This window comes from Pithys albifrons, chromosome 2, assembly GCF_047495875.1.
Source record: "Pithys albifrons albifrons isolate INPA30051 chromosome 2, PitAlb_v1, whole genome shotgun sequence".
Lineage (NCBI taxonomy): Eukaryota > Metazoa > Chordata > Aves > Passeriformes > Thamnophilidae > Pithys > Pithys albifrons.
Window position 1 is genome coordinate 91,012,383 of NC_092459.1, and position 21,162 is coordinate 91,033,544.

A 21,162-nucleotide genomic window follows, 5' to 3' on the forward strand; every position below is an offset into this window, starting at 1 on the left:
GCCCTGCCCAAATCTGCGTTTGCCAAGTCTGGCCATACATACATACATACAAAACAGGTACTTGCCAAGGGAAGGCGGGGCGCACCAGCGCCCCGGGCGCTGCTGGGGAGGCGGCGCCGTGGCGCCGTGGCGGGCCGGGCACGGGGGGCGGGCACGGAGGGCCAGCAGGGGCGGCACCGGAGGGGCGGCACCGAGGGCGGGCACGGGGGGCGGCACCGAGGGCGGGCACCGGGAGAGCCCGCGGCGCAGCCGGCGAGGGTCCCTGCGGGTAAGGGGCGGGCGGGGTGTCTCAGCGAGTCCCTTCCCCGCTGCCATAGACGCTTTCCCAGGCGAGTTCCGCCCGCTCTGGGCCCGGGGAGGGCCGGGGTGGCCGCGGGGCGGTTCGGGGCGGGGAGCGCGGGCGGCAGGGCCCGGGGCCGCCTCTGCCTCTGCCTCTGCGGCGCGGGCGGTCGGGCCCGTGTCTTCCCGTGACTGCCGTGTTCAATACTCCACCTGGGACCGGGTAAATCAGGAGATTTTACCAACGTGTATAAATATGCGGAGAGAGGGTGCGGAGCGGTGTGGCCAGGCTTTATGCAGCGTGGGCAGTACCAGGACGGGAGGCCGTGGGCACGAACTGAAGCACGGGAGGGTCTCTCAGACCACCGAGAAGCACCAGATGTGGCGTGAGGGTGTCCGAGCACTGACACAGGTGGTCCGGAGAGGCTGTGGCGTCTCCATCCTTTGAAACATCTAAAAGATACCCGGACATGGGCCTCGGTCACTGGCTCCACGTGGCTCAGCTTGAGCAGTGGGTTGGTCCGCATCACCCCCAAAGGTCTCTTCCGACCTTTGCTGTTCTGTTGTTGATAATCTTTTAAATCAGTGAAACTGCAAGAACATTAAATTTCCACCATCTAAAGCAAGAAGAGTAACTTGTTATTTGTAACACCCATAATAGCAAGGCAGTTTTGTTTGCTACACTGTTCTAACTTGACGTCAGTGCAAGTTCAATGGATTTTGAACAGTAAACGAAAGCAACAGAAGTTTTATGCCATTAGTGTCATCCATCTGCAGGATGGTTCCAAATCGGGCTCCAGGGTCATACCACAGACTAAGTAACAAGTGCAGCAAAACCTCCAGTGAGACAGTTTGTCATTCATACAGCAATTGCTGTTTACCATGAGTTCCATTTTGTGCCGTGAAGTTTGGGTGAATTTTGTGTGAAATGCTTGAAATAGTTGAAGTTGATGACATTAAAGAGAGCTATTACCTTGAAAAAAAAATTGCACAGGTAATGCAATAAACATCATTTCAGGACAGTGAAAAGGAAGTGTTTTCATAGGAAATGTTTTTAATTATGCTTTTGAAACAATGTGACCTGTTGGTTTGATTGTTTTTGTTTGTTTTGTTTTGTTTTTGAAGGAGGTATTTCTCTAATCAGCTGAAATGGTTTTAAAGAAGAAGAAGGAAGTTCAGGTGGATGCATTCTTTCTTGATGGTCATCAGTTTGAAAAACTTCAGAGTAAGTAGACTGTATTTTTCTGAACCAATGTGTGATTTCTCTTGCCTTGAGTAACTACCGAAATGGATCTGTTTTTTGCTTGTTATGTTTTATTTCTAGTGGTTTTGCTTTGTGGGCGTTATGTGTGTTTTCTCTTCTGTGGTTTGTTTTTATTTTGTAAGGACAATGACTTCTTCCCTTGACACAGTTTAAAAAATTGTGGGTTTGATTTGAAGACTCTTCATTTTGTTTCATCTTTGGTATGAAGGTGGTAGAAGGTCCTCCCTTGTGATCCCACCTGCATGCCTGTAATTGATTGATATCTGAAGTACTAGCCTTAATATGTGGGCTAATACCAAATTTCTAAGAATCACAGAATGATTGGAAGGTTTTCTGGAGGTCATCTTGAGTGTAATTTTTCCAGTATTTGTGTTTTCTGTAGTAAATTTAATCTAAACATCAGGAAAGACTGTGTTAATGTGAGGATGACTGAGCACTGGCACAGCTTTTACAGTGAAGTCTGAGAGTCTCCACCCTTGGAGGTATTCAGAAGCTGTGTGGCCATGGTCCTGGGCAGCCAGCTCTAGATGACCCTACTTGAGCAGTGGGATTGGACCAGATGACCTACAGAGGTCCCTTCAAATCAACCATGCTGTAATTTAGTAAAAGTGGTCTTCATACTACAGATGAGGCCTACTATTATCTTTTATTTTTCATTTATTTTAAAAAAATTGGTGTTAAGGTGTTGTAAGGTAACTTAAGGGTTTGGGGGACCAGTAGACTTACTGGAATAGGGGAAAACCTAAGAATTAAGCAGTCATTTAATATTATTATAAATTATGTATTGGTTATACTGTTTATGGTAATTTCTTTCTGAAAAGGGGCTTTTCTTCCAAATGTAGAGTATGCAAAGGCTGAAGAGCAAAACCTGGCTTCTCTGCTTCTGCACTGTGCACAGCTGAGAAATGGCATCCACCAGATCCAGTGTATTAAACAAGTAAGATTTTGCTGTTGTTAGTTTGTTTTTTGGTAGCTGTGTCATGTGCACTATCAATGGAAAATGCAGTTCAAAATAAACTTTGTAATGTTTTATGCATTCCTAGAAACAGGTAAAAAGCAGTTGTTACGGCTGCACAGACACCCACGTAGAAATTTAGTGCTAGTACTTAAATTAGCAAGGGCTGCAGTTACTGAAAATGGTGGAAGGCAAGCAATACCAAATTTCCTATTTTGTATATATGTATTTTTGGTATTAGAGGTGTTCTTGGAGCATTATTTAACACTTAAAACTCAAAGGAATATAGTAAATAGAGGATAATTTTGCACCATATGCATGGATGAAGGGGAAATCTGCCACTGTCAATGATGGTATATCCAGAGCTTTCTGTTCATCTTGTGTTCTTTTGATTACAGATTATGCCATTGGTGAAGAAGATGGATCAGAACTCTGCATGTGATCCCATGGTTAAAGCTTGTTTGGATGTTTTGGGAGAGATGTATTTTTCACTGGGTGTGAAGAATCCTTTGAAAAAAGTATTAGCAAGGTAAAAAATTGAGTATTTAGCCTTTATTTTATTTAAATGTTCTCCTTACCTATTAGTCAGTAATTTGTCATTCACAACAAATTGCTGTAGTTTAATTACTGAAAATTTGTGATACTAATATGTGAATATTAGTACTGTTTTTCTTTTTGGCTTAGTTAGAAATCTTAATTATAAGTAACTTATCATTGGATAAATAACTCCACAATGCAGTATTATTTTGATCTGTTTCATTATTGAAAAGACAACATACTGTGTAATTAGCAATTGAATTTCAAAATCCAATGTTAGAGTAGAAATTTAAAACACTACTGTTAAAAAAAATCTCAGCTTTGTCAAGAGAAAGCAGTTCATAGGAGTCACAACAAAACGGTGGTTTCTTATGCTTATGTTTATTGCAATTAACTTTTTCTATTGCAAAATTACTGCTGTATTTTATAGTCAATTTATTACAGCCTTAAAGTTTTCTAAGATCCAGTGCTTACCTGTTTTCCTTTCTTTGTCTGAAAAGATTCACTGTCCCACTAGAGATGCAAGGCTTCCATCCTGTATTTGCAGGCCAGAGCTTTACTCCCCTTTGACAGGTTTACTAGCTGCAAAATTAGAACCTGCATGTTTATTTTAAAACAGACTATGTCTTGATGCAGGAAGCAACATCTGTTTATTGGAGTTGTAGCTGACATTGACTTTAGTCAGGTGGATGTTCAACACCTCGATATAAGCAAACTGCTTGTGCTATTTCTTACCTTTGCAGTTCACTGAATGGTCTTCCTGAAGAGTTGATGATGTTAGCTGTGCAAAGCTTTGTGTGCTGCCTTAGGGAAGAACTGAAAACCACAGATGTGTATTTGTACAGAAAAGTATTGGACAACCTTGCTTCCTGCATGGAAGACTTCAGCATAGGTACAGTGGCATCAAATAATGTGTCTTCTGGTTTAATTTGCCCAACACTGGTTTGCACCTTGGTGCCACACCTGATAGTAGATGTTACGTAAAATAGATAGTGCTGGCTAGTATTCAGTACTTAAAATACATTTTCTTTCCTCTAGGTAAAGCAAGTATTAAGAACCTGTTTGAAGAAGGTAAACTTATATTTAGAGTAAAATAAGCTTCACTGCAGATTATTGGGGGAGGGGTGTGTGTGAAGAAGTTACTGAAATGTTGGTTTAATTTGTGGATGGAGTGGAAGAAACACCACTATATGGATAACTGTTCATTGTAGCTGGGTATGATGTGTATGTGTGATTGCTTTGCTGGAATTTTTCTATTTTATTTCTCTTTTAAGTAAATTCATGCCATATTTATTTTCACTAGTTCTTCAGTTTCTGCAGAAGTCACTACTTGACATACAGGAAGAAAACAGGCAAGTGAATTAATATAAGCTCTATTTTATCTGTTTTTATTTCACTCTTGCAAGATGATTTGGCTTGGTTTGAAGTATCACTTTGATAGTCATACATTGTTGAAAGATGGGAATGTCATTTTACAGTGATGTGTATTTTAAATAAAAGAAAAGCTACTGATTAGTTTCTTTTGTGGCAATATGATATAAAATAACAGAGGTAATGCACTGATACTGTGTTAGAGCTACTACATCTAAGGGAGACTTTTGAGTTGCAGTTTTGCTATCTGAATTGCAACTAAACAGTTTAATCAATAGATATAAAATTCAGACAGAGTAGTACTCTGTCACTTTCCATGAGTGTTTAATTCAGTATTGATAATCTGTTTAGTGTGTCACAGCAGTCATCATTTAATACCTTGACATTTTCCAGCATTGAATAAAGTGAGGCCTCTTTGCTGTGATCTCTCGTTGTGTACCCAGAGGAGAAAGATACTTAATGTGGTGTTTTGCACACTGAAAGTTTAGATATTTTCTGTCTTCCTGGTAGAAGAAAGTTATAGAAATGTTTTGCACATGCAGAAGGTACTTGAAAAGTGAGAAAGGAGCAGCACTTCATTCTGTTGGTCCTTTTGGAAAGTTTCTGGAAAAGTTCAGTTCTGCTCAGTCAGAATCAAAGAGACAAAGTTTGTCACAGGAACCTGCAGAAAGGGTAGCAGAATTTGTCATTTTGTTAACTTCATTTTAGCAAACTTTCCTGTTCCTTTAGTTACATATCTGGTCATATATTGTTTTCTGGGGATGGTGAAGAATGGCTTTATTAGCCTTTTTTGTGCATGTTTGTCTTTTTTTTTCCACAGAAAGAATCATGGAAATCGTATTGTTCAGACTCGGCTGATGCATGACTTACTAATAGCCATTAAAGTTTCAATGATGCTTATACAGAAATTACAAGAAAATATCCAAGGAAATCTTTGGAAATGCAGTGACTCTTTTGTCTGGCAGTGTATATGTAGTTTACTGAAAAGCTCCACAAACTTCCTAATGGATGGTAAGTTTAGTAACATTTAAGCCCAAATATTTTTACTAAATCAGTCTTGTTGTCTTTGTTGTGAACACAGTCTGTATGTCTAAAAACTAAGTTTAGATTGAATGGAAATTGATTTATGGAGATTAATGGGAGTGGGTGCAGTAGTTGGTCTTTTGGCAAGCTGTGGTTTGTAGATTGCAGCTTTGGAGTCTACAGTTTAACTTGTCCTATCACAAAAAACCAAGGTAAATGCTATTACTAATAATTCAGAAACTAACATAAATGCTTTTGGGACTCACTGAATGTCTGTGCCTATCAGAAATTTACACATCTCTGTGAATTATACGGTTAAAACTATTTATGAGTAAATTATAACTGATTGTGTTTTATTCTTATACAGATGTTTCTGTACAGTAGAATTTAACTTGTGTCCAAAGCCTCTGCCACAGCCCTCCTTGTCTTAGTGGGCACTTGTATAAATTCTGTTAAAAAGTATTAGCAGTTTCCTATTACACTAGAACATAAATTCATTAATACTTGCTATCCAGGTGGACACTATATATTTGTGATTATACAACTATAAGTAGTCCAGGAAAATCCAATCCCATCTTTATACTTCAGATACATGGTTGTAGAACACAATGTTTCCTGCACTCTAATGTAAAATATCTTTCCCTGCCATATAGCAACACTGCTGCAAACTGTTCAGACTACCTCAGGACTGGCTGTTATTCTGTTTACTAGAGCTATGTATGAACCAGTTGAGGAATTACCTTCCTTGGTAAGTGTATTTCTTCACTAAGACTGTGCAATGTCATAGTGGTGTTAGTCTGTGCTATCAGAGTTGCTTGAGGCTTTGCTGATACAGGGGCTTGCCAATGTCTGCCTCAGTCTTCAGAGGGAGCATAAATCTTTTCTTTTCTCCTCGCCATTTGAAATAGTAAGAGACCAGGGTTTAGAATTTGAGAAAAGCAGTGTACAAGAAAACTCTTCAGATCTTCTAAGTTCTGCACCAAATAGCTTTTCTCCTGTGCTGAGATACTGTAAAATGGGCGTTACCTTGCTGTTCCAGGTCAGTGACTTGCTTCTGGGGACAATGACACATGCAGGTGTGCCAGCGTGGTTTGTGAGCAGCTGTGGGGCTCTGTGCACGGCACAACTCCCGGACTCAGCCCGCCTCTTTCTTTGCCATGGAGCACTGGCTATGTTGGATTGGAAGAATGGCAGCATGGGTGAAAATGGAGAGAAACTATTATTAAATATTGCAACAGTTTTGCTGTCTTTGAGCTCAGAGTAAGTCTGTGTTTTGATTTGTGTTCTTTTGTATTTGAGAGGAGGGGTTTATCAAAAATAGCGTGGCCAGCAGGACCAGGGCAGTGATCCTTCCCCTGTACTCTGCGTTGGTGAGGCCACACCTTGAGTATTGTGTTCAGTTCTGGGCCCCTCAGTTCAGGAAAGATATTGAGGTGCTGGAGCGGGTCCAGAGAAGAGCAACAAGGCTGGTGAAGGGACTGGAGCACAAGCCCTATGGGGAGAGGCTGAGGAAGCTGGGGGTGTTTAGCCTGGAGAAGAGGAGGCTCAGAGGTGACCTCATCACTGTCTAGAACTACCTGAAGGGAAGTTCTAGCCAGGTGGGGTTTGGTCTCTTCTCCCAGGCACTCAGCAATAGGACAAGGGGGCACGGGCTCAAGCTCTGCCAGGGGAAATTTAAGTTGGAGATCAGAAAAAAATTCTTTCCAGAGAGAGTAATCGGGCATTGGAGGTGGTGGATTCCCCATCCCTGGAGGTTTTTAAGGTGAGGTTGGACGTGGCAGTGAGTGCCATGATGTAGTAAAGGGACTGGAGTTGGACCAAGGGTTGGACTTGATGATCTCAGAGATCTTTTCCAACCCAATCGATTCTATGATCTTTTTACTTCCATTTTCACATGACTCCTATGGTCCTGGGAGAATATCTCTTTGATGTTTTCAGTGTAATGATATTAGATTTTGCCACAGATCATGTAATCTTTTTAAGACCGTGAGAATAACACTATAAATTTGAAAAATATAATGATAATTTTAAGTTCCAATTTTTTCTTGCACACTGAAATAAAACTTTGTTTTCTAATAAGAGTGAAATTAATTTATGAACTCCTTTATGGTAACATGTGTCAGAATCAGTTCTTATGTAGACAAATAAACTTTTTAGTTTCAGGACATCACATCTTGTCCTTCTAAAAGTTAAGAGAAAACCCAGTGTGCTGGTGAAGGGAATACTTGAAGTAAGATGAGTTTTAGTTTTTTTTCTGGCTGCAAGCATTGACTGCTTGCACAAAATGGCCTACCAGCATTATTGGATTGGGGATTAAAACATATATTCAGTTCAACCTTTGTTCCTGCCTTGGAGGTCAGTTTTGTGATTTTTATTTTTGTACATATGGTACTCAGTTTTTGATGGTTTTGTATGGCAATGGTCAGTTTTGTGATTTTTATTTTTGTACATATGGTACTCAGTTTTTGATGGTTTTGTATGGCAATGGAAAGTTCTCCTTATATTTTCAAGAAGCATGCAATAACATAATGCTGCCCAAATATTAGCAGGTGCATAGTAATTTTTATTTTTGCTTTTAAAAACCAAGTGTGGCTTGTAAGGTTTCTTTTCTCCATATTTAGCTGTGGCCACTTAATAGCATGTTAGGTAACTAAGCATGTGCTTTGCAACATTCAGTTCATCACTTCTCTGTTCATTCCTTTTCCTTAAGGAATGGCTAGTGTCTCCTTACCTGTTTTTGTAGAAGTTAAACAAATGTGATGAATAATTACTTGAAACACTTTTTTTTAAAATGATAAATGAAAATAATGAACTTTATTTTTGTTTGTTCTTTTTAAAAGGTTAAAAGAAGCCAGTCTGGCAACTTGTTTGTCCAGAGTCCTTGCTATCTGGACTAATTCAGCACTGGCTGTCCTCATTTCAGGCTCTCCAAATCTGAAAATCAAGCTTAATGGGAACTCTGACATAATTGGGCAGCTGCTGGAGTACAGTTATACACACTGGGACCACCCTCTGGATGCCATTAGGCACCAAACAAAATTGATATTCAAGAATCTTCTTCAGATACACCAAACCACTATTGGTGGATCCAATGAAAAATCAGACCCATTCTTTGCAAGGCTGATAAAGCATTTACTAAGCTTGGATTGGCATGTGAAAGGGAAATACTCTTCTCTTAGCTGTCTTGTGGAGTGTGTGGGCACTGAAAATATACTGCGGCTGGACAGAACAATTCCAGTACAAATCCTGGATGTGATGAATGATCAGTCTCTTGCACCTTATGCAAGTGATCTTCTGGAAACCATGTTTACAAATCACAAGGCCCATTTTACTCTGAGTTTTCAAGATCATGCCTGGATTGACCAGTGGCACAACATCTGGGTTTCTCCTCTTCTAGTAATACTGTGTGAAGGGAACCATGACCAAACTACTTACATAATAGATTATTATTTACCAAAATTGCTCAAATGTAACCCGGACAGTCTGAGCTACATGATTAGAATTCTTCAGGCCTCTGCAGATGCTAATCTGGGTAAGAAAATAAATTTTGTATTTGTAGTTATGATTTCTTTTTTTAAATCTCAGACATGCAAGTCCTGATCTATTATTGTTGTTAGAGTTAACTTCTTAGAAAAATTCCAGATGGTTATTATTGCTATTATTATTTCACAGTGAAAGTCATAATAATGATGTGTGTCTTCATGCCATGAGCAAGATAATTAGTACTCCTTCCCACCTAGTGGGTGCCTTACTGTTCTCTTTACTTGCCAGGGTTTGTTACATATCCATATTTTCTTCTATTATTTTTCTGCTCTGTGGTTATTTCTTACACTGGCATGTCCAGTAACAGAGTTTTACAGATTGTTTTTTCTTGCAAATATGTGGATATGAGATTCAGGACTCTCTTGTAGTTTTTTTACATGATCTAGTGTAATTCCGAACTAATGGCTTGTGAGACCTCACAAGGTCTTTTTTTTCTCATATGATGTGTTCAAGATGAAGCTTCTCGGGAACCAGGCAATTTGGAAGTAGTTTAGCCTGTAACAGCACTGTCTTTTGGGATTTATGGGGTAGAAATAAAAGGGGGTGGGGGTTGGTTGTGTTGAAAGTATTGGGAGTTTCTAACAAGCATTGCAAATAGTACGTTGTTTGTGTAATTATTACTGGGTTTCTTTCTTTTAGGGTCTTGCAGTACTAGAGGAGCTCTTGGAGCATTAATGGCATGTCTGAGAACAGCCAGGGCTCATGGACACCTGGAACTTTCAAATGTCATGAGCAATGGTCTTGTATCCACTGAATGTATAAAACAAGGTCTAGTTCACCAGCACAGTCAGGTAAAGGGACAACCTTTTATGTGGACCTTTGACTTAGATTAACTACTTTGATCCTGACCACTGTGTCAGCATTGTTTTAAGACAATGGTATCCTCATAGGTGGTGGTAACTCTTTTGTGTTTAAATTAACTTTCAAATATCTTTCAGGTTTGCATTGATGCTTTAGGTTTACTTTGTGAAACCCATCGTACCACAGAAATTGTGTCTATGGAAGAAATGCAGCTAATTCGATTTTTTATGATGTACAACTTGAACAGTCAGTCTCCTTCAGTAAGACAACAGATTGTTTCTTTACTGAGAAAGGTAATTTCAAACTATGAGCAATGTGTAGAGTGCCTATTATGTTAGTTATAATAACATTAAAAGAAAATAAATTCCTGAGTATGTTACAGAGTTTCGCATCTAAAAGACCAGGACTATGCTGTGTATATCATCCACCTGAATGGTGTTAAGTCACTGCAGGCAAGGATGGCCTAAACGAAAAAAATTAAGTGGTGGAGACACAGTAACTTGGTCATGAATGGTAGCAGGTGTTGCTTAACCTGTCAATGCATGCACACTCTGCCAATAGTAAAAAAGCAAGGTGCTGTATGGTAAGCAATGACCCTTGTGTTGCCTTTGCTGCCGACCCAGGTGGTGCTTACATGGATTTGTCACACCTCAGACAAATTCACAGTCACTTAATCACCCTCAGAAACCTGACCTGGAAGACAAGATAGAGGAATATTCATGGAACAGCATGAGAAATGTGGCTGTGCTATTACAGTCTCCAGGGATTGAGTCTGTCAACGTGGTGTTGGAAATTCTTGAGGTCACTGGTAGTTCATGGTGGAAGCACGTGGATAAAATCAGGAAACCAAGGATGCATAAAGAATGTTTTGCAAGATGTTAATGGGAAAAAAAGCAGTGTTGAAGGAGAAAATAACTAATTTGAGATGGGTGATAAATGAGGGAATAGGTTTGGCAGAAACAGAGGAGAAATCCAGCTCTTTCCATTTCTGCCTGGTGCAAACTGAGGAACATGAGATGGAAAAACTGTGTTAGAGGGAGTGTAATAAGAAAGGAAATATTACCAGGGAGTAATAAAAGAGGTGGAGGAAGCATTCTTTAGGTGCTAGGCAAACATATTAGGAGGCACTGAGGCTGTAAAAATTATGTGCATTAATTGAGCTTTTTTATGGAGGAATATATGTTCCACAAAAAATGAGGAGGTGGGAAGAGAAGACTACGCATGATTTTAAGGAGGAAGGTGGAAGAAGGTGTTGGAGGTGCAGAGGGAGGGGAAAAAATTTGGTCACAAGAGAAATGGTAAGCAAAACCTTGCTTTTGGAATGGATAGGGAAGGATCTGTTCTGTGTTTTACTGTATGCAAACTTCCTTAAAATTGCAAGCAGTATGATCTGGAAAATAAGCTGAAAATCTGCCTTTCCCTTATGTAACTGTCAATGATTCTTGCCTTACCTATGTTTTGCTTTTGTTTTAAAAGTTATTTTGTAGGATACAAGAAAGTTCCCAGGTGCTTTATAAATTGGAGCAAAATAAAACCAAGCAAGAGTTACTTGAAAACTCAACTACAATGCATCCTTTGGGGATTTTGCAGCAATATAAAGTAAGTTAGACTGCTAGAGATACAGATGTAAGAGGTGGGATGGAATTTCTGACAGTTCATTGTTCTTGAACAGCTGTGGGTAAATTAGGGTGTGTGTATGTTGGGAAATAGTGGAATGCAGAAGGAAAAGCATATAAAGCCTAAGAGTGCTGAGGAGCTTGTCCACTCTGATGCACTGACTCAGATTAATTTTGACTAAATATACTGTTGATGAACTAAGTGTCCATTAGTATTTGGAGCATGTCTTCAAGGTCATTTTTTTCCAAAAGCAATAAAGGTTATTTTCTGAGGGACTGCTTCATGATGTGAATTGAAACAAGAAGTAAATGACAAATATCTGGAGTAAATTGGGTGAATGTCCTATTAGCTGTTGGGCATTAATTGGCAAGTTTTTACTGATGTGTGTTACTTGGATCAGTTGAGATCAGTTGAGCTTCAGCCTTTTTCTAGCTCTCCAGAATGATGAGTGAGTGAGAGAATGATTGAGAGAGCTTCAACATGACAACTTCTTTTGAATTTGTCCTTTTTTACCTATTTCAAGGCTCACATAATCAGTTTCTTTGTGTTAGACTGTTTCTTGTCTTGAGTTTTACTTCTCTGGGTCAGTTAATATCCAAGGTTTGATACAGTGGCCATCTTTTTGTGGGAGAGCATGAGGGAAACTCATGTGTTAAAAGACCCCAAAGGATTGTTCAGCCTTCACTGTACTCTAGGAAACAAGAAATTTTGTCAGTACTAGAAAGGTAGGCCTTCCATTCTTCCAAAATTAACTGTAAGGTCATAATTTTTTGGGTAACATGTAAAACAGAATGTCCTGAATTCAGTTACTTAGACTTTTGCTTATATAGCAGCAAGTAGATGGTCTTAAATATTTTCTTGTGATTTTCAGGATTTCATGTCATCAGTTTGTGACAGACTTTTTGAGTTATTGTTTCCCGGCTCATCACACCCAACCAGATTTTCTGCACTAAGTATTTTGGAGTCAATAGCAGAAGTATTTTCTATTCCAAAAGGTGAGAAGCCTAATTCCTACTGTAGGAATGAAAAGGATTCTTTTGGGCCATCTAGTAAAATTCTCTCAAAGTAAAATAGCGATCTTAGTCCTTAATTTCTGTGGCATTTCTTGAGTTGCTTTCATTTTATCTGAATGAACGATAGTAAATTTTATTGGCAAAAGGAATAGTGAAGTAAAAGCAAATATTTATAGTTTGTTGAATATCTTCCATAATTGGAGACTCTCTTGCATATCCGGTTTTTTAGCAAGGTTTTTGAATGAAGTTTTCTTATGAATAAAACTTCTGGACAAGTTTTAATATATTTGATAACTAACTCCTTTTCCCTGTTCAAACATCTTGATAATTTAAATTACTGAGTTCATAAAAACTCCTGATTGAAAAAGCTTGCATATTCTCATGGCATTATTATGCTAAATAAGAAACCATTTTATTGAGCAGTTAATGATGACGTGTTGCTGTGATTTTCAATTTTCTTCATGGTTTATGAAACTCCAAGAAGTATCAGTTAGGACCTTGGAGTATTGATGCTCTTGCTAAATCTTGTCTTTGGATCATATGGCCAATGTATAAATACCTGTTCAGGCTTAAACTGTAACATTTTTTTTAAGAAATGCATTGTGTAAGATTAAAGTTGATTTTGAGAGGAAAGAAAAATTGCTGTCATGTTAGACCTTTTCTTAAAACACCTTGATAAATGATGAACACATTAATTTTATTATTATGAATATGTGGTATATTACCGCTTTTTTTAGTAGGAAGTTGTATTGAGAGTTGTTTATAAAAAAGCTTAGGATTTCAGAATCCTGACATCACTTTTATAAAGGAGATTTAGCTGCTGTTGTGTTCTCTGATTGATGGTGGTGCACATGTTTACATCTAAACATTTCTAGCTTCTTTATAACATCATATCAGTCAGAAGACATGAGTCCTTTGCATAGAAATTAAAAGCAAAAAATTGTAATGGATTACATTTTAGGGGATTATTTCTATGACAAAAGAACCCAAAACACTAAACACCAAAACACACTGAGGTTTTTAAACCTTTTTTTGAAAGGAATTTTTTTCTCATGTTACATACATAATAATTTTCACACAAAGCTAAAATAAATAATTTCCAGTGCTGAATTCCAGGGGAATGAATAGGATTCTGTTTTTGCCTATAAGTTACTTTCAGTGTTACTGAGAGTAATTTTTTGGATGAGGTAAGTTTTTTAATTTTTCCCAACAGTAAACATGGTATTTTAAGATCTGTTAATAGTAGTAATTTAAAGTTTTGGCTAAAGCATTATTTTAATCTTACTGTAGTAGTTCTTTTAATGTAATGAAGCAGAATGTGAATACAGTGCTTATTCTGTAAAGAATTACAGCAAAATTATTTAAGCCATGAATTTCTTTGTACAGGACAGGCACAAGTTTTTCAGTTGGATCAGGTGATTGATTCTACTCGTGTCCAAACTTTGATCCAGTGTTTTGCCAGTACTTTTGAGGAAGTAAAAGTTCTGGCATTTAGGCTTCTGATGAAACTACGTGATGTTGCATTTAATTTCCAGGTATGGAATTGAAAAGAGTTTAAAGGGAGTAATTTTGTGGAAGATGAGTGTTCTGTATTATACCAGTTACTTGGGTTAGGTACAAAGCATAGTTCCTGAAACTTAGAACTTGATCCAAGTTACCTGTAGCATTCATTATTAACAACATCTATGTATTTTTATACAACTTCTGCCCTTACCTAAGGAGGCTTGTTTCACTAGTGGGTGAAGGAGCTTGGGAGGTTGAACTATCAGAGAAATAGTTAATGTGAACTCCTTGCTTAGCTATGACTTCCCTTTAGAAACGATTGAGGCATTTTGACTTGGTTACTTTTGTATTTAAAGAAACTCAGCTCTGTGTTTCTTTTCCTTTCTGATTGATGACAGATTTCATTATCTGATGATTTTTTTGAGTTTCTCACAAATTTTACACTTTGATGCAATACTGATTTTTCTGCTTATTACTTCATAAAAAGTTACTTTTAAATTAATAAGTATTGGTGTACACATACTGCTTCCTAGTAAACTGTGCTTCCCTATGATATCCATTAGCAGATAAAACACATTATTTGGAAAAAACCCAAAACATCTTCCTGTGAAGTGCAGTGTGACTGAGTACTGTTTTATAAATGATTCAACCCATCCTCAGTGTGTATATAATTGTATCCTTGCATGTTTTGAGTAAGGTGATCAGTGCACAAAATAACTGTTTCTCAAGAAAGGTGTACCAGCAAACCTGATAAAAGCTGGTTCTCAGATTCCAGCGTGGTAAGTAGCTTAATTAAATCAATATGGAACCTCAAAAAATGAGCAATATTGTTGGATTTTTTTTAGGATTCTGAAAATCTAGATCTTCTATTCAAAGCAGCAATGGATCTGAGCACAAGTACCAAGCCATATGATTGTGTCACTGCTTCGTATTTGTTAAACTTTATAGTACATCATAAAGGAATGCAGCATATTTGTTTAGAAAAATGGCTTGAGCATAACCCCCAGATGGATGAAAACACCTCAGTGAGTACAGTAGAGAAGAACACTTTGGCAGGTAAGATTTCGGGGAAAAAGTTGTTTTATATTTATTTGGAACTTTACTGCTTTTCCTTAAGGTTTTTTGCTAGGAGGCTTAGTGAGTAAGCGATGCTTGTTTCTGACAGGATTTTAAGTATACCTTGTTTTGCTGTTAGGAACCCAGGTGCCTTAGTAAGATCTTAATCTAGTTCTGTTTGTGTTGAAGTTATTGAATATTCTAGAAGGTGGCTTTTGGTATTATTTTGACAAGTGACATTGAGGCCTGGGTAGTGAGCCTGGTGAAGCTGGACACATAAAGTGCAGGGAAGGAACCTCTGCTTCCTCTAAGAGCTCCCTCACCCAGAGGAAAGGCAGCAGTAGTTGGTCTGTGTATATTCAAATACTTGATATTTGCAACACTGCTCCTTGGAGCTCTCACTTGGAACTCTTTTTCTGAGTGATTTGCAGTTCTGCACATACACACGCAAAATAATCAGGCTGTGTCCACATCTGGAATACTTTTCCTTGCTTTAGTGCCTGTGGATGAAAGATGACACAGCTCTAGATCTGCCAGGTTTGACAAATTCATTAATCAGGCTTCATCCACCTTTGTAATTTTCAATAAAACGGAACTATTTTAATTCATTATTTGTAATAAAACAATTTATATAACTTTCGGATTTTTAGTCAACTTGGTGTTTTGTACTTTTTTGTGCCATTTTTGGCTTCTCTACAGATGCCTATTAATACTTTTTCATATGCAGTGAAATAGTGATTTTCAGAAGTGGACGTGGTTGCCATAAATGGAGGAAATGCACAGGTGACCTCCTGTCTGATTGCTTTTGTTAGGGATCCATAGTTCCTTGTTCCAGTCTGTAATTAATTCTGATTCTGATACTGAGATGCTGCAAGTATAAATGTAATTAAAATAGACACATGTATCCTTGAAAAACTGGACAGGTGGAAATAGTTAACCATGAATTTTTGATCTTTAATATTCTGCTGAACTGATTATTGTATTAATGTAGCTCAAAGGATGAAAGTCTGACTTGTAAGACGTAGTAGGTAAGTTCTTGTGACTTCAGCATGAGCTGTGGGATTGTCCCCAAGAACAGGATCAGGGTTGTGCTTTTCACAGCTGCTGTTTGATTCAGATGGACAGATGAAATTGACTATAACAAATGTTGCCGGAGCTTAGGTTACTGAAAATCAACAATTAACTTGCATTTAAGTGACAAAAGGGGAAAATATAAACAAGGAAATTGCTGTGAATTTTCCATTGAATTGTGTAAACAGCTTCTTAGTTCTTAAAGCAGATTTGTTTCTTAAAAAATAAAACACATGTATGTATGATGCAAATCTGTGCTTTTAAAAATTTTAGTTATCAAGCTTTTGTTGACGAATGTTGAAGAAGAAATATTGCAGGCCAAGAAGTCTCTGCTTCAAGCTGCAGCATCCTTTCCAATGTATGGGAGAGTGCATTGTATAACTGGGGCTTTGCAACAGTTACCCTTTAAGTAAGTGTAACATGCTAAGTTGTAACTCCATGTTTAAGAGCAATGGCAGAGCTGCTGAGGAGAACATAAAAACATACATTATTATTATTTATAACAAAGTCCAGTACCTACGGGTTTTAGAACTCTTTCTGGCTGCTGCAGTGCTCAGCTAGCCCTAAGATACTTCCTTTGTATGTGTTGAACTCAGCCTTAGGACTTTTCAATCTGTACCCTATTTATAGTTTTCATAAATACTGTTGTGGAAATGTTTGTAATTTCAGTTCTTTCTTTTAAATATAAAATTATTTTTAATCCATCTTGTGATGTTTCCTGATTGTGATTCTGGTTTTGATTTGTTTTTTGTAAAGTAACTTGACACTGGTATCTGAATGGAAGGAAATGGTGACCAGACTCATTATGATGTCATACAAACTCTCTGCTGTTGTATCACCAGTAGTACAGAGCTCATCACCAGAGGGTCTTATTCCAATGGATAGTGATCCAGGTAAAGAAACAAACAAACAGAATCCTAAAAGAAGTCTCTCAAAATCTGATGCTCCTGAAGTTCTGTTTGTTTTGCAGTGATTTAGGACTAGAGCGAGCACCCCTCCCTATCAGTTTCTTCTTGCACATCATTATCTTAAGCCACTCTTTCAACTTCTGATAAAGGTTGTCTTGACTTCTGCACTAAAAAGCCCCAAAAATTCAGAGATTGTGTTGTTGCCTCTGTTTCAACAGATCTAACAGGGGGACTGTAAATGCTTATTTTCTTCCTTAATCATTCTAACTGCCATAATTTTACCTTTTTTTTAATGCTAATCCCTTACTTTTGTACTTATGCACAGAAAATTAATTATATCAGTGTAAAGAAAATGAAGTAAAAAAACCAAACTAACTTAAATATCCCTCTTGTTTAATGGGCAGAAAGTGCAGGTCGTCTGCAGATGATTCTGCATGAGATACAACCACAGGACACGAATGATTATTTTATGCAAGCAAAAATTTTGAATGAACGCTGTGAAGAAGAATCTGAAAAGCTGGCTGACCAGAGGCCAGTGAAAAATACTTGCACTGAAATGAGAGGTAAATCCAATGCTGTATTATTAATTAAACAAAGGTATTCTTTACCTTTATATATTTATATATTCTTTATAGAGCAGGCATTTTATGAGGGTGATCAAAATTGGAAATTGCTTACTCCGTGTAATGTTTCAGTTCTTATCTCTCAGAACCTTATCCATGGACACAGTTTTAAAGACTGTTTCTGGAAGACTGGTTAATCTCTCCTAAAGCACAAGTGAAAATGAGTTGTTTTGATATTGGGCTAGACTCTGTTGCCCTAACTGCACTGTCGAGGTAATCTTAAACACCTTTTCTATGAAGCAACGTTTCCAATGCATTTCTCATTGAAAAGTGTTAGTGTGATTTCCCTCTCCAGTGCGCACAAGGCTAGTTGGGAATATGTTCATGCATTACAACTTGTTGCATAACAATACATAAGCAGAAGCTTCAATTTGAAAGATTCCAGTAGTAAAATGATAGATAATGTTTGTCTGCTTTCATGAGTAGCAGGTATGAAATTGTGCCTTAGACTGATGAAGAAATTGTGCCTTAGACTGATAAAGAAATTGTGAACTTTGGCGTCATTATTGTAGACCAGAATAATTTTATTGAATATCTATGCATTTTTAAATTTAATAGTGTGTGTCAACTTTTGAACTTTCTTCGTTTGTTTTTCCCTTTGTTTAAAGTACTTTTGGTGGGACCGTATGGAGTCAGTGGGTAAATAGGTGTAATAGCCAGAGCGGCCACCAGGTGGGGGTGTTGCGCTATGAACACGATGCCTTTGCCGGCCCTCTTGCTTCCCGGGAGCGGTGGATTTAAGGAATGACGGAGAGCTTGCTGGAGCCTGGCTCCAAACTTGTAGGTGTTTCTGTAGTTCAGGGTGCAGGTGAATACCAATTGTGAACAAAGACCTCTACTCTTTAAAACAGCATTTTCCTGGTAAAGTGTTCATGTTAGTGCATTTTCCAAGTGGAACAAAGTACAGCGAGTGTTGAGTGGAAACAATTAGGGTCAGAAAAACTGAATTATCTTTTGAGTAGGCAAGTTTAGAAATTTTACCATAGTTAATTGTGTTTTACAAGAAGATCAGGCTAAGTGAAGTTTAAATTACATGTCTACATCTAAGAATCTTGACTTACAGTATTGCATTTATTGGTTTTTATTTTCAAGGGAAAGAAAGGCAAACGTGTGATGTCACAGCTCAAATGGTTCTTGTATGTTGCTGGAGAAGCATGAAGGAAGTATCTCTGCTCTTAGGGACACTGTGTAAACTTTTGCCTTCTCAGACTACATCTGAACGTTCAGATGGGTTGATTACTATAGAACAGGTAGGGAAGTAATTTTTATTATAAAACCTGAAATTTCTTTTTGGGTGGTGGTGAGGGAAAGGCATTTTTTAGAAAACTTTTTCTTAGCTCTACATCCCTGTATGGGACATTCACATCGGAGTTGGACTTGATCCTTTTGGGTCCCTTCCAACTCAGAATACTGTGTGATTCTGTATGGAAAAAGTTGTGGGGTTTTATTTTTAATTACTTTTTATTACCATGTTCTCATGATTTTCTTGGTTTATTATACTTGATTAACAGTCTTGTTATTAAGTGGTATTCAGAAAGCATAACTACAGTAGAAACACATAAGTGAAGAAATTATCACTACTACTAATGACTTCTAACAAAGGAACTAAAAAAAATAACAGCAAAGAACTAAAATTCTTCTAAACTGTTGTCATATTCAACGTGTCTTATTTCATTTTGAACTTGACATATTGAAATCTTACTTAAAGCTCTTCATTAATTCAAGTTCACAGTCAATAGTTCTGAAAGTTAAACATGCTGACTAGTCTGTCTTGTATTCCATAGGAGACTGAATTATGAATAATTTGTATGTAATGTGACTCTCTTTTTCCTCCATATGTCGCCTGGGTCTCGTGGAATGTCAGTGTTTATAAGAAATTAGATTACCACAAGCATTTATTTGGGAACTATTTTGTGTTTATTAAATTTCTGTTTTTAATTGATGACCTTTTGATTTCCATATGGTTTCAACAAAACCAGTCGCTGCGTGGAAGATTGAAATATACAAGTCTTACTATTTTTTAACCTCTTTTTCTTTCCAATAGAAAATACTTGTTCGGTTTTTCCTTAGGTGTTAGAACTTTCCATCTTAAAATAATGAATAGTGTGATGTAGTGCAGATCTTATTTCTCATGTTATCTACTATTGTGGTGCCCTGGAAATAGTGTTGATATCTTTATTCTTGCATTGTCTCTACCCTTCATGTTTCCTTCTGGTTGACAGCTGTGCTTGTGTTGCAGGAGTCTGGAGTGTAGGTGAGAAAACAGATATGCATATCCACAATTATGTTCATTAATCTGCACCAGGGCAAAAAGGAGTTGGTATTTTAGAATTAGCCAGCTCTAACTGTAGCATCTCTGTCTTTAGAAAGCAGACATTATTAGATGCCTCAGAAGTGCTGCGTTATTAAGCAAGGAGTTGGACTTTGTGATCCTTTTGTGCCCCTCCAAATTCAGGGTATTCTGTGAAGAAACCTTCTCTTCCTGTTTGTTGCCTCTTAGATACCTCTTTGGGCTATTTATGCTTCAGATGTCTTCCTGTAAAGCAAAATGTCTGCATTCTAATTTGAAGAATGCTAATTGATTAGAAGCCAGTTTGAAATCCTGATTTTCCACAGCCTTCCAAGGAAATAAACACAGAAATACAATTTCACTGAATGTATACAAATATTATAGTAGAAGTGTGGGCATTTTTTCTGCATTTTCTGTAACTGACATTACCATATTGTACCAAAAAAAGGAGATTTCACCATAAATGACTTAAAGTGTCAATACCATTACTGTTGTGGCTTCAGACTTCTTTAAACACTTTTCATTGTTGACAAATAAGAGAATTGGATATTGGTATCTTATGCATGCAGAGCTTTTCTTTCAAGTTCACCATCCTTTTTCTTCATTCTGTGAGTGTTAAAAGAGATTTAAGGGTACAGAGAAGAAAAACTGGAGAGAAACCTTGGTCATCTTGCCTTGAGTCAGGACTAAGTAATTGTTGAAAAAATTCTGGTAGCACCTCTTGGCCCATCTGTGTCATCATGTAGCAAACCTTCCTCATCTTACACCTATGTAGGAGACCTTGGCAAAGGCAGTTCGTGTATGATATTTTGTTGTTGTTGTTGCTAGGAAGTTGGGACAATATCAGATTTGCCCTCTCTTTGTCTTTTGAGTAGGAGATTAGGTTTATATGGCATTTGATGCCACTGTGCACACTGACTATAACATGTGCAGCTCCTTGATATGGAAATGCGTGTATGGAGCAGTCTCAAAATACTGTATTTGGACTGGCAGTCTTCAAAGCCTAAGCTGTTTTGCAGTGGTTGCTTTGCCTTCAGAAATAGACATAGGAAGTGCATCTGGAGTATAGTGTATCTCCCTATTCAAATACATATTCTACCTTCCATTTTCCATCTAAGAGGCCAGTGCCATCAGGCTCAAAGCTCTGTCTGTTAAGACAGTCAATACAAATAGTATCATGTCCTGGTAACCACCAGGTAATTGACAAAAGGATATCTAATGAAGACTGTTAATTTTGTCTTACGATGTGCAAATCATGCGAGTGCTCCAAGCCTGGAGGAACGTTTATCTCTTGCTCCAACTGTATCT

General features: G+C 37.8%; 1 protein-coding gene across 1 annotated transcript in view; it reads left to right on the top strand.

The window, feature by feature from the left end:
• The first annotated feature begins 205 nt into the window (after window positions 1-205).
• The window catches only part of THADA (THADA armadillo repeat containing), a 159,764-nt gene continuing 138,807 nt past the window's right edge, over window positions 206-21,162 (top strand). Inside the window, exons 1-21 of the mRNA XM_071577509.1 lie at window positions 206-268; window positions 1,405-1,504; window positions 2,386-2,480; window positions 2,897-3,027; window positions 3,779-3,927; window positions 4,074-4,106; window positions 4,339-4,391; window positions 5,231-5,417; window positions 6,083-6,177; window positions 6,469-6,689; window positions 8,270-8,961; window positions 9,612-9,763; window positions 9,911-10,066; window positions 11,250-11,372; window positions 12,262-12,385; window positions 13,790-13,938; window positions 14,752-14,962; window positions 16,307-16,442; window positions 16,790-16,926; window positions 17,346-17,504; window positions 18,657-18,814. Coding sequence (XP_071433610.1) covers window positions 1,429-1,504; window positions 2,386-2,480; window positions 2,897-3,027; window positions 3,779-3,927; window positions 4,074-4,106; window positions 4,339-4,391; window positions 5,231-5,417; window positions 6,083-6,177; window positions 6,469-6,689; window positions 8,270-8,961; window positions 9,612-9,763; window positions 9,911-10,066; window positions 11,250-11,372; window positions 12,262-12,385; window positions 13,790-13,938; window positions 14,752-14,962; window positions 16,307-16,442; window positions 16,790-16,926; window positions 17,346-17,504; window positions 18,657-18,814 — 3,237 coding nt within the window. The 5' untranslated portion in view covers window positions 206-268; window positions 1,405-1,428. The remainder of the gene's footprint in view (window positions 269-1,404; window positions 1,505-2,385; window positions 2,481-2,896; window positions 3,028-3,778; window positions 3,928-4,073; window positions 4,107-4,338; window positions 4,392-5,230; window positions 5,418-6,082; window positions 6,178-6,468; window positions 6,690-8,269; window positions 8,962-9,611; window positions 9,764-9,910; window positions 10,067-11,249; window positions 11,373-12,261; window positions 12,386-13,789; window positions 13,939-14,751; window positions 14,963-16,306; window positions 16,443-16,789; window positions 16,927-17,345; window positions 17,505-18,656; window positions 18,815-21,162) is intronic.